The sequence below is a fragment of the Diceros bicornis genome, chromosome 5, assembly GCF_020826845.1.
Source record: "Diceros bicornis minor isolate mBicDic1 chromosome 5, mDicBic1.mat.cur, whole genome shotgun sequence".
In the NCBI taxonomy this organism is placed as follows: domain Eukaryota; kingdom Metazoa; phylum Chordata; class Mammalia; order Perissodactyla; family Rhinocerotidae; genus Diceros; species Diceros bicornis.
Window position 1 is genome coordinate 59,504,939 of NC_080744.1, and position 13,488 is coordinate 59,518,426.

Genomic DNA, 13,488 nt, shown 5'->3' on the forward strand with positions numbered 1-13,488 from the left:
CACCTAAGTTCAGGAAAAAAATAACTCTGGTTTATATAATTTATATATTTCTATGCAATTAACGATTTATAGAAAAGGTAGAGAGAAAGAAGAACAATAGAAGAAGTAATACTTACAAACAAAGGTCTCTACATGTGTGCACAAGTCGCCACATTTAGGACAGCGCAGCTGGTTTCCACCTTTTCCAGAATTCCCAGAGCCTGATTTCTTACTACTTCCCTCACTCGCTGATTTCTAACGTTTGTGGAGGAGAAAAAAAGAGAGTGTCAATTATTACTTTAAGGCAATCATTTTATATGTAACTTAAATATTAACAACATAGTTTGTAATTAATCTTATAATTTTTACAATTTCTAGAATGAAATTATTAGTATAATTTATATCTCTACTATCACTGGTGTCAAAAGACATATTTACCACCAAAATAATATCAGTTCTAGTAAACACATATATTTATCTGTATTCCTTCTTTACATGGTATGTGCCAGCATATATAATAAATAGCTTTCTTTCAATGACTCAATAAGCACTAGGAAAAAAAGTTACTATAGGTAAAAAAAACTACACTTCAGTGAAAGTGAATCAGGAGTTATTATCATGGCAAGTAGTGACTCAGTCTTCTGGAATATAACTGCTCATCTCTAAAATGGGGATAATTTCACCTTCTTCAGAGAGTCCTCGTTAGGGTTAAGTGTGGATATGAAAGCATCTGGCATTTTGTCTCACATATAATATTAACTCAAGTATTAGTCAAATTCACATAATAAAAAAAACTGATAATAATTCACTGATCTAATATAATCACCAATCATCTACTTGCTAGTTACAGAGTAGCCCAACATTAAGTCATACAGATATGCAAGATTTTTAGGTAGGGGATTAAGTGGCGTTTATACTATTATGAGTTGTAAGAGTTGTGTGAAAGCAGGAAATGGTGGCTATTCCTAATTCAATCCTACAGACTGACTACATAGATTATTTCATGAAGGTTCTTCACTACTTTGGGGTGTTAGAAATTTTAATTACTGCTTACTAAGTGCAATGCTTGTAAAACTATTTTATGGTTCAAACTGAAATACAATATAAAATTACATAAAATTCTTCAGATCATTTTATGTATTTCTCATTTCCTACAGAAAACATATAACCAACGGAATACAGAGTACTATTATTATATTTAATTGTTTAAAGAAGGGAACTCAAATATGTGTATAGATGCCAGTAAAGATAAAATACCTTATTTCCATCTCCAGAGCCATCTTTACTTATCCCATCTTTTGAGGCAAAGTATGCTGGTGTTTCTGTAAAAGTTCTAAAAGGAGCTCTTCGTAGAATCTGAGTTTCAAAGGTCCCAAGCCTTCCTAAAACGAGTATGTGAATGCGACCACAAGAAACACCTGAAAATACAAGGAAATTTATTGGTATACACATCAAATATTAACATGCCTTCAATAAATCTCCTGAAATAACAATTCCTTAAGCATAAAGGAGATTGAAAAAGCTATAGTTTTCACAGCACTAGTATAAACTGGTAGAGAAAATAGTGACACCATCAGAGGCAAAGCCCTCTCAAAAATAGGCCAGACCCGGGCCTCTGTCAGATTCCAAGTGAATAAAGACGTTTCTTTCCTGGTGTGTCCTTTGGAAGTAGGCGAAGACCACCCAGGTCATAACAATGAGTGGTTTTTTCAAAGTTTGAGAGAGAAGTATTTCAACATCTGCCTCATCTCTAAGGGGAAAAAGGCCATTTACATCCTATATTCTTATTCTTCTGATATTATTTCTACCAATGAGAATAAGCAATTGACCTGAACTGTTGTCTGTCTTTGGTTATATGGGGGAAATATCTGCAACAATGGAAACAAACTTCAAATGTGCTTTATAAAGTTATGTGCTGTTCCTTAAAACACGTTTTAATGAAATATTTAAATCCTATAGAAAAAAGAAATGTAATTCAGTAAATACTGTGTAACCACCATCCTGCTTTCAAACATTTTAACTTTTTGCCACATTTGAAGTTAAAATTCTTAAAAAGGATATAGGTTAATTACTGACTTATTTGACAAAGTTTTTCTGTAGAGGACCAGGATGGTAAATATTTTCAGCCTTGTGGGCCATGTAGTCTCAGTCCCAACTACTCTGCCTGTAACAAAAGCATCAACAGTATGTAAACAACTAGCTGTGGTCGGATTTGGTCCATGGGGTGCTGACCTCCGGTTTTTCTCATATAAATACAAAATAACCCCCAGAATAAATTACAGTCAATGGCAAAAGAGCTATACTACATACTGTGAGGCAACATTTCCCAAGCTGGTCTTTAAAAGAGTGTTCCCTACACAAGAAAATAGAATGGTCCTAGGTTAAACAAAATTCCACAGATTTTACTACTATAGGGCTACTCGGAACCTTGCATAGGCTAAGGTTCATTAACGAATCACCAAGAAGGAAGTTTCCCAGGAGTTTACCCGAGTGATGTTAGGGGGTAATAAAGTAAACAATAAAAGGGAAGGAGGGTAAGGTTAATACTTAAATAAATTTAAGAAACTGATTTTGCTTCCCTCATTTTTTCCCTGCAAAATTCTCAACTCAGGCTTTAAATTTTTATTTCTACACCTGTTAGGGCTTTTCAGAGATCATGTACATATGTATATATTATATCCAAATGCAAAAACTGGTTTAAAATTATGTCCTTCAAACAACTCAGAAACAATTGCTCAGTTATATTACTGATTGGTTTTATTAATTCCAATTTTCCAACACATTTGTGTACACTTAGAATAATTAGTTTCTTCAGTTATTTATCACCTAGGCCATATCTAGTTCCACAAGGTACAAAAATAAACCCACCAAACTTCTCAGGAAAGATACAAATAAGAGGAACCAAATTTCCTCATCTCTATATAAATTCACAAAAGAACACCAAAAAAGGATTAAGGTTTATGACACCCCAGTCCCTAATCTATAGACTGTAAAATTTTGCTTAACACCATTAAACTTGAATATTAATAAGAAAAAAAAAAACTACATTTGATGTTTTTCCTCTAAGTAATGTTTTCAAAAGACATTTCAAATTTTCTCAAGTGTAACATCACAATTTTGTGCAGTAAATGGCAATAGCCATTACTCTCTCATTAGAATGAGATTTAAGGTAGTTCATGAATTTTAAGCAAAACATTAATGTTTTTCCAAGGCCATAATATGATTTAAACACTATGTCAATCTAAAAGGCAAGTCTAGAAAAAGTAATGAGGGAGAGGGATAGATGAAATCAAGAATGCAGAAAGTTAATGGACACTGAGGCTGGTTGATGGGTATTTGACGGTCGACTGTTCTCTTTTGTGTGTGTTTGAAAACGTCCATAAATTAATATGAAAGATAGCATAATAAAAAATAATCTATGTAACAAATACAACTTTTTTTTTTTTTTTTTTTGGGGCAGGGAAAGATTCACCCTGAGCTAACATCTGTTGCCAATCTTCCTCTTTTTTTTTTTTTTTCCTTCTCAAAGCCCCAATACATGGTTGTATATTCTAATTGTAAGTCCTTCTAGTTCTTCTATGTGAGCTGCTGCCACAGCACAGCAACTGACAGACTGGTGGTGTGGTTCCATGACTGGGAACTGAACCCAGGCCACTGAAGCAGTGAGAGTGCCGAACTTTAACCACTAGGCCATCAGGGCTGGCTCCAAATACAACTTTTTAATTGAACCACTATGCTGTATTCACAAAGAAAATGACAATTATAACAAACTTTATGTGAGGCTATTTGTACTCAGATGTTTAGAACAAACCTTAACCCTGAAATATCAGATACAGTGTATTATTTCTCATTTACAATAAGACATATCTTTTAAAATAGTGTTTAACAATTTACAATATCTAATATTATTAGAAAATAAGCTGAAAGAAAATTATCTTTGGGAATTTAAAGGAAATAAAAATTATGAACATGATCCCTTTAAAGTCCACTTGAATAGAAAGAAAAATAAGTCCTTCACCTTAAATAACTTATCAGGTAACATAAGAAACCAATGCAACAATACAGTCACCACAGAAAATACTATCTGAAAAACATATTCATGTCATTTAAACTTCTAAATTTAAAAATTTCTTTGCTGGCTCTAATGGTGTGGTACTGTAGAGCTGTTTTAACATTCTGTAATCTATGGGCTGTACCAACAAGATGCCATCAATACTAAACCAGTGGTTCTCAAACTTGAGCGTGCATCAGAATCACCTGGAGAGCCTCTTAAAACACAGATTGCAGGGGATCTCCCCTGGTTCTGATTTAGAAGGTCTGAGCTGGGACCCAAGAATGCCATTTTCTAACAAGTTCCCAGGTGATGCTGATGCTGCTGGCCTGGGGACCACACTTTTTAATCCGCTGTACTAAATAATTTAAATGACTACTCACCAAACCTATAATATCTTCACAGAAATCACTGCAGCAAACAAATCAGGAGTTTTTAACCTTTTTTGTGCCATGAACCCCCTGGCAGTCTGGTGAAGCCTATGGACAGACCACTATCTCAGAATAATGTTTTTTTTTTTTAATTTTGATATCTGAATTTTAGTTGGGTTTTAAGATTTTATTTATTTATTTTTTACCCCCCAAAGCCCCAGTAGATAGTTGTATGTCATAGCTGCACATCCTTCTAGTTGCTGTATGTGGGACGCAGCCTCAGCATGGCCAGAGAAGCGGTGCGTCGCTACGCGCTCGGATCCGAACCCGGGCCGCCAGCAGCGGAGTGCGCGCACTTAACCGCTAAGCCACGGGGCCGGCCCAGAATAATGTTTTTAAATGTATAAAATAAAATACATAACAAAGGAAACCAATTCTACTGAAGCAGTTATAAAAATATTTTTAAAATATGCTTCTTTGCTAACAAAATTAAATAAGATCTAACAGCTCTTTTAATAACTACCATGATTTCAAAGTAAAGTATAAACAATATTTTGAGATATAAATACCTGTAACGTGATATGAAAATATTTGTGATTTTGATTGGTGACAAATTCACAGATACTGCTAACACTACTGTGGTTTGTTGCCTACATTCATAGTTGAAGGAAATACTATATTTCAGTAGGAGACTAGTGAAAACAAAGTTCACAGAACCTCTGAATTCTATCCCTGGATCTTTTGGAGGTCTGTGAACCCCAGGTGAAGAACCTCTAAAAGCCAAAAAGGAAAGTATTTCTGTAAAGTATATCTTGAAAGGCTACTTGGCAGTAACAATAGAAGACAGTTAAAAGTTAAACCATTTAGGGCCGGCCCCGTGGCTTGGCGCTTAAGTTCGCGTGCTCTGCCGCCGACGGCCCGGGTTCGGATCCCGGGCGCGCACTCACGCGCTGCTTCTCCGGCCATGCTGAGGCTGCATCCCACATACAGCAACTAGAAGGCTGTGCAACTACGACATACAACTATCTACTGGGGCTCTGGGGGAAAAAATAAATAAAATTAAAAAAAAAAAAAAGTTAAACCATTTACAAAACTTTTATCATACAAAACTTTTATCATACAGCTGCTGAGTTTCACAGTGGCTGTTTTTAAAAAGAAACATGAGAATAAGGTACATAGACTTTAAGGCTATTAAGCACTAGGAGAGTTGTTTATTCAACTTTTAAATATTTGACTTCCTATATCTAGTCTTGAACTAAGCATTCTCCAAAAACATACAAATGATTCTGCTTAAAAGATAAATTCATCTTTAATCTATACTTCAGAAATAAAGTGAGAGAACTAAAGGAAACTTAAAAATTATCTATTTATATAGATAATATTTAAGTGTGTAGGGGAGGGGGAGGGGAGGGAAAATTAAAATCTAGCTAAAAACTGTTAAGGTAGGCACATTATGTAACTATTATGAAAATTATGGATGCCAACATGTTTGAACATCTTCCTATCTTCATTTACATTCTCACGAAGTGACACTCTTTCAATGGACAAGGACAGAAAGCAGCTGGAAATCAAGGGAGTTACAGGTGATCCCAAAATTCTCACAGCCAAATTCAGATCAAGTATTGTTATCTATAATTTTTTTTTTTTTTTTTTTTTGTGAGGAGATCAGCCCTGAGCTAACATCCGCCAATCCTCCTCTTTTTTTTTTTGCTGAGGAAGACGGCCCTGGGCTAACATCGGTGCCTATCTTCCTCCACTTTATATGGGACGCCGCCACAGCATGGCTTACCAAGCAGTACTTCGGTGCGCGCCCGGGATCCGGGCCAGCGAACCCCGGGCCGCCGCAGCGGAGCGCGCGCACTTAACCGCTTGCGCCACCGGGCCGGCCCCTGTTATCTATAATTTTTTAAATGGGATCATGCATTTCTGAATGCACATATTTAGAATGCACGTTGATTGTTATATACACAAAGTACATTTCTTAAAACATATATCAAAATTGAAAAATACCAACAATTTGGGTAGAAAAAATATTTAAAATTTCTACTTTACCAAAGGTTTCATATTCAAAGAGAATAGTGAGGGAAAACACATTAAATTGGATACATACAGCCCATCAGGAAAAGAAAACAGATCCAGTATTTAGTATGACAATTTACCAAATAACTTTTCAAACTATTTAAAATTTAAGTCTAATGTGACAGACCAATGAAAATAGAGAATAGCACTGTACTTCAGAGATCTGAAATTTCCCCTTTTATTCTTAATTGATTGTACAATTTCTTGTTAGAAGACTATTTTGATGAAATTCTTTTGTTTATATTATGTTGCTGAAAGTCTTAACTCTACTGTTTATAAGAACAACAAAACCAGCTAAACTTCAATTCTGATTTCTCCTTCTCTTTTGCCTCTCTTCCTCTTTCCAGGAATCCTACATAAAAATAACCCTCCTGGAGTTTTTTAAGTCCTAAAAGGAAATATCTCTATATTCTTGTAGACTCACATATACTTTTAAAGTTTCTACTATGGAAGATAAATATTTTATGTAATTAAGCCTTGGGAAAACATTAAATCAATGTGAAAACCATTTGCTGCTTGTGATGTAAAAATATTAAATTCATTAATGATATTGGATAGTGTCTCATATTTTAAGCTTAATTTACTCCTTTCCAGTGAAAACAATGGTTCGGTATTTCTGAAAATCTCTGGCAAACTTGTATGAACCGATAAACAGATAATAATTCCTAAACAAACATTAATTTGTGTTAATTTACCTAATAATGTTTAATTTTTAAAGCAGTGGTTGTTTTGAAAAAATAAGAAAAACTGCACACCTCCTATGATTTATAGTTTTCAAGGACAATTGATTGGAACAGATGAAGAACTTAGTCAAAGAAGCCTTCCCTGCCCGAAGAGAATACACACATACTTGATCCACTGCTAGGAACGATATTATTCTTTGTCCACTCCACTAGATTTAAACTTGAAGGTGAGGACTTGTTCACCACTCCATCGCCAGCACCAAAACAGAGCCTGGCACATACTAGGTCGTCAACTAATATACGTCAAATAAATGAACTTCAATATGTCACTTTCAAGTGTTCGCAACTCAAATTCCTGGATTTGGGACATCTACTTGTTCAGGTTTAACAGTGTCTTGGGACTAAATTCACTCCTTTACATTTCACGTATCATTTTACAAAATGGTTCTGGCCACATTGCTTCATTTAATCCCTCTTTTGTGAACTAAACCGGCGGAAAACAGACACTAAGTAAACACTAAGGATTTTATAATTAACCTAAAAATTAGGAAAGGGGGGCTTTTTTATTTATCCAAAGGTCATAAACTGACAAGCCAAAATAAAACAAATTTGTCGAGACGTTAATGATTATAACAGGATCTAGCCTCGTAATCTGACAGTCACAGGTTTGGGGAGGAGAAAAATGGTTTCTGTTCCGGAATCTCTTGGCTGGGGCTGCCACTCTTTCACGGCTCCTGATGAAGGAAAGGTAAACAAGCGCCACCCTGAAGAAACTATCTCGGACTGTCAACTTGGGAAAACCGGCAAACGACTGCTGAGACATCTAAGTACTTCAAAAACCGTTTCTGCGTGAACTCCCCCCATCTCGCCGCCGCTTTCCCGCGGGCCCGAGGCTCAAGGGGCGCCGGGAAGTACCGTGAGCCCTGTTTACGTCCCAGCGGAGGCGGCCGCACAATGACCGTGATGCCGCGGCTCTCGCGCGGCCTGCGTCCGGGACGGCCGGCTCGGCGCCCCGCGGCCCCAACAGTGGAGCCCCTCACCCGAGCCCTTCCCGGAGCCCCCGACAGGCCCGAGGGGAGCCCGGCCGGGCTCCGGACGAGGAGCCGCAGCCAGGGCAGGCGGCAGTCTCCGGCGGAGCTTCGAGTAGGGTCCACGGACACTTTTTAACAAAAGCAGCATTTTGTGTCTCAGGGTTTCTGCGAAGCGGCTACACTCCGGCCCCAAAGTCGGGCGGCCCGAGGGCGCGCGGAGGAGGCAGCAGAGCACAACAGGTTTACTTCAAATCTGAGAGAGCTACTCCAGAGGTTGGCAGAGCCCCATCCCATGGGGAAAGTGGGGGGCGCCGGGAGAAGCGCCGCACATCCCCTCATACACACGACGTGGGGTAGGGCTCTCGCCCTCCCCGGGGTCCCCGCCGTTGGCGGGTACACTCTGGGGCCAAGGGCTCCGATGAGGGACTACTTCGTTACCTCTCTGCGCGGAAGCGAGCGAGGAGGTGATGAGGCGCGCGGCCGCGCTGCAAGTACAAGCGCCGCAGCCGGACATCTCCGCGGGGCCTAGGCCGGAGCTTCGCCCCCTGCTGCCGCCGGGTCTCAGCGGGCCGACTCCTACTCGCAGGGCTCGCTGACTTGGCTCCGGATCTTCCCGCCGGCCCTAGACCCAGCAGAGAGTTCACCCGCCGGACAGCCAGGCCCTCGCGCTCTTCGTGCCCCACCGCCGTCTACTCAATAGAGTAGATACCTAACCCCCCTCCCTCCTTCTCTCTCCGCCTCTTCCCCCCCCAACCCCCCCGCCTACCAGGCCCGGGGCGTGTGCGCGCGCCTGCGTCCTAGGCCTAGGAAGGGGGCGTGGGCACTCGCCGCGTGTACGTGCGTGAGACACCGACGTGCGACGAGAGGAAGGGGCGGTGACCTGGGGGCCAATGAGCAAGGTACGGCAGGCGGCCGGCCCCAAGTGGGGGAACTACGAGTCCCGACACGCAATTCTTCCGGAAGCCCTTTTATCCTAAAGTTGAAAAGTTTGAGATAGACGTTGAGCGATGTATGGGGGAGTTGTAGTCCGATTCGTCGGTTTAAGCCTCTGGTCTCTTTCGGTTGGTGGCAGGGAAGGTCACAGTGAAACCGGTGTCTTAGCCGGCCCCAGGAGGAGTCTTTAAAGTCCCTCGGCTGCTGCTAGACGCTTCAGATTGAATAAATTCCTTCCCTGGGGATTCTACATCCTGTGTTCCTTATCTTTAGTTTCCTCACTTGTAACATGGAAGTGGTATTTTTACTTAGTTTCCCGAACAACTGTTTGATGACAGCTCTCTTTCCTTGTTGTTTCAAGCCTAGTGGTGATAACTTTTCCAGCTGTTGATAATCCCTGAGTGCTCTACAATCCTCTGTCGGTGACCTTAAACCTGACCGCACCCTGGTATTAAACTCTCTTCTGTTACGCTTGAGCCGTCTGTTTGCATGTCTGGTTCCTGTCTGGACAGCTAAAACAGATCGACGAGCTGTAAAAGGTGGAGGATGGTGACAAATGAATCAGACTCTTTTCCCATCTGGTTTGGCGCTAGACTGTTCACTTTGTGTATAAGATTCTGATACACAGAGAAATTGCCAGGTGAGCTTGCATGCCTTTAGCTCTGAGCTTGGATGGGGTTTGGGGGGAGGGGGAGGAGGAGGGCAAGCCAGAGTCAAGACCAGGTCACACAAGTTATTTAGCCCTCATCAATCTTGGATCAGAGAAATGTGTCTTCTAGTTCTCTGGATCTGGCCCTGAGAAGGGTCATTGGCCTTGGCCCAGGCCACACGTGTTGTGTTTTTTCTCTCTCTCGGACTCCTGGTAATCCCTCAGCTTAAAGTGGCAGAGACCAGAAGGGAGCCCAGGTCTTCCTCAGCTGCCTCCATTAATAGAATTTTGAGAGTGGAAAGATTCTGAAGTTCCTTCAATCCAGTGTTTTCAAACTGTGTTCCTAGAATCCCTCAGGAGCCATAGCTCTGTAGTGGGGGTAGGGAGATTAATAGGGTGGACCTCCTCTGTCTCCTCCTCCAGGCCACCGCCAAGTCAATCAGAGCAGCTCTCCTTTTATCTGTGTTATTTATTGGGGTTTTGTTTGAAAAGTTCTTCTGCTTTAAAACAATGTTTGAAAACCACTGATTCTAGAACAAACCTCTCATTTTAACAATGAGCTAAGTGGATCATATGGACCCTAACGCTCAATTTAAATTCCTTTCATCCCACCTTCTATTTCAAGTATATGCACATTTCCTTTTTTTTTTTTAATTTTATTTATTTATTTATTTTCCCCCAAAGCCCCAGTAGATAGTTGTATGTCGTAGTTGCACATCCTTCTAGTTGCTGTATGTGGGACGTGGCCTCAGCATGGCCGGAGAAGCGGTGCGTCGGTGCGCGCCCGGGATCCGAACCCGGGCTGCCAGCAGCGGAGCGCGCACTTAACCGCTAAGCCACGGGTCCGGCCCTCACATTTCCTTCTTATTATAGAAATAAAGAAGTTGTTTGGTAAAATCTACTGATTGCTATAAAGCAAGCTGAATAAAAGCATAGTTAAGTCAAGGCTTATCTGGGGCACTCCATGAAGCCTTCTCTTTGTCTATTCTAAGAACTTGACTTCTCATTCATTCAGTCAACAAATATTTATTTAGCATCTATTACATGCCAGGCACTGAGGAAATAGCATTGAACCAAAAAATGTTTCTGTCATGGAGCTTCTGTTTTAGTGGGGAAAGACAAGACAGTAAGTAAAACAAAAATATATGCTACTGGTATGATGACATAGAAATACCCTTATAATGTTGTGTAATGTATCCTTACACTATTCCCAGGATGATTGAGCATTTAATTTTATTTATGGGCTAATGATTTGTGTGTTTAGCCTGTATTCCCAGCTGGACTGTGAGCTCTTTGAAGGCAGGTATTTCATTATATACTTGGGCTGAATACACAGTAGAAATTCAGTAAATACTTGATTAAGTACTTATCTTCCAACAATACTTTTGCTTGGCAGAAACCTGGGATGGTGTCTTCAGAAAATCTGACATATAATCAGAGCAAATTATAATTAACAAAGGAGTACTAATAGACACAAATTCTACAAATTTGTACAATGGTTAATCCAACTGACTGTCCCAGAAGGAACTCCCAGGAGATGGCTGATTAACCGAGTGCAGACTTTGCCCTAGAAAGTACAAAACAAAGGGAGCTGTACACAACTCAGTTTAACGATTTCTCAGCAATGTGAACAAGGGTCATGTGGCTTTGGCATCAGACTGATGATAATTTCATCACAGGCAACATGAATTTGGTAGTTTCAATGCATCACCCCAAAACTATGCTCTGTGGGTCAGAATATACCTGGATTATTTGGATCGGCACCCAACAAGCATGGATTGGGACACTAACTTTGTGCTAGGCTCTTTGATGGTGTAAGTCGTATAGTGGTGTTCAAATTGGGAAACTTATACCCTGGGGATATACCAAGACTTCACATTTGGTATTTGAGCACAGAGGGGTGTCAAGTTTAAATAAAATAACATCTGTGTTGGAAAAGGTTCAAATGTAAAGGATCATTCTTTAGGAACCACTTGGCTGTTTGATGAAGGAGCATGTTCCATTTTACAATGGGGTATACATTCTCTGACCTGCAATTCCCAGGTTGGGACAGCGTCCTTGCTCCAGGGTGTGGCCAGGTAGCAGAGAGATGCAGCAGAACTTGGTGTCTTGGCAAAGAGTGATGGGGTTCCAGAGGCACACTAGGACGCTTCTCTCTCAATTAACAATGCATGGATAACCTCTGGTCAGGTTCCTATCAGGCCATCCCCTTAAGTTCTGGAATTGGAAGCACAGAGCCATTGGAGATTTTTCCTGTGATAAAATGGATCCTCTGGATCCTCTATCAGGAGAGTGACGGCCAATACCTGTGGTCACATCTTATCAGCTCTTTGGAACAAAATAATTCCACATCACTCCTGCTTTCAGCTCTTTTATACTAGTTAATGATGCTTAGAAAAGGAGGTCAAGTGCAATTTTCCAGCTCAAATAGTTTCATTTGAGGAGCTGACTCCTTATCTTGTTATTTACCTTTTGTGAACTACGTAGCTGAAGGCACATAACTCCATTTTACATAAAACTCTTTTTTTTTCCCTTTTGTACTTGATTCTACCTCCCAGAATTTTGAACATTGTGAGTTGCTAAGTGAAAAATATTTTTATAGGTTACAGTCAACAAGTCATCCAATTTAGCACGGGATTTTTCAGAAGAGGAAACAGATCGATAAAAAAGCAGGAACTTGACCAACCTCACATAAGGAGTCAGAATCAGAGAGAGAAATAGAGCCCAAGTTTCCTGATTTCAAAACTGTGTTTCTCAATCTTTTCTTTTTTAATCCAAGACTTCTTTTGATAAACATAAAAATCTCACCTTCTCCTTCACCAGAGATTCTGGTACAGCCTCCCCGAGAGCCATCATTCTGTTGGGAATCACTCTATCTTCTGAATAAAGACATTCCTTTTTCATGGCTGAACACTGATTCTTCAGCAGACGTTGATCATGCCAGGCACATAACAGGAACTCAACGTTTATATTTTAAAAGATAAGGATTAAAAAATAAAAAAATAAGAGCTTATGTCTGTAGGTAGTCTGAGACTCAAAATAATACAACATTGTATAGAACTTTACAAAGTGCTTCCACATCCACCTTCTCTCTGATTCTCACAGCAACCCAGTGAGGTATTGTTATCTGCCTTCTGGTTTTGCAGCTGAGAAAATCAAGACACAGAGGGTTTAAGTGACTTGCCCAAGGTCACAGCAGAACCAAGACACACACTATAATCACCACTACTGTTTCCATTACTTCCCTATATGGTCCTCCAAAAGCTGGTAAGATTTTAGGGGTCTACGGAGTCTCTACTCCCTACCCTGAAGTCTCACATCAGGGACTAAAAAGCTGCCATTCTATTCAGGCAGTGACGCCCCCTGCCCCCATCCTTCCTTCTCTTAATAATGACCTGGGGTGTTTGTTAAAATACACCTAGGCCCCTCCCCTAAAGATTTTGATAAATAGTCTGGAGTGGGGCTCAGGAATCTATTTTCATTGCTAGAATACCAGAATCAAGAGATGCTAAGGTTTATTTGCCTGTGCCTTTATTTCTCAAGGTCTCTTCTTTAGGCTCCCTCCAGTGGCCACCACTTTCTCCCCCAGGTTATCACTGCCTAGCCTTGGTATTGTAAGGAGACCAAGGGGTCTACAGGTGAGTGCTGGCCATCCTCCTGGGCCTGTCCTTGGGGGCCGGTGATGACCTCAGCTCAAGGCCCCCCCTTGTCC

General features: G+C 40.6%; 1 protein-coding gene across 2 annotated transcripts in view; it reads right to left on the reverse strand.

The window, feature by feature from the left end:
- The window catches only part of CLPX (caseinolytic mitochondrial matrix peptidase chaperone subunit X), a 35,784-nt gene extending 26,944 nt beyond the window's left edge, over window positions 1-8,840 (reverse strand). For both annotated transcript variants that reach the window (XM_058541846.1, XM_058541845.1), the window contains exons 1-3: window positions 8,633-8,840; window positions 1,237-1,397; window positions 117-234 (exon numbers count right to left, since the gene is read on the reverse strand). In XM_058541846.1, the coding sequence (XP_058397829.1) occupies window positions 117-234; window positions 1,237-1,397; window positions 8,633-8,708 (355 nt within the window). In that variant the 5' untranslated portion in view covers window positions 8,709-8,840. The remainder of the gene's footprint in view (window positions 1-116; window positions 235-1,236; window positions 1,398-8,632) is intronic.
- Between the last annotated feature and the right edge of the window lie 4,648 nt (window positions 8,841-13,488).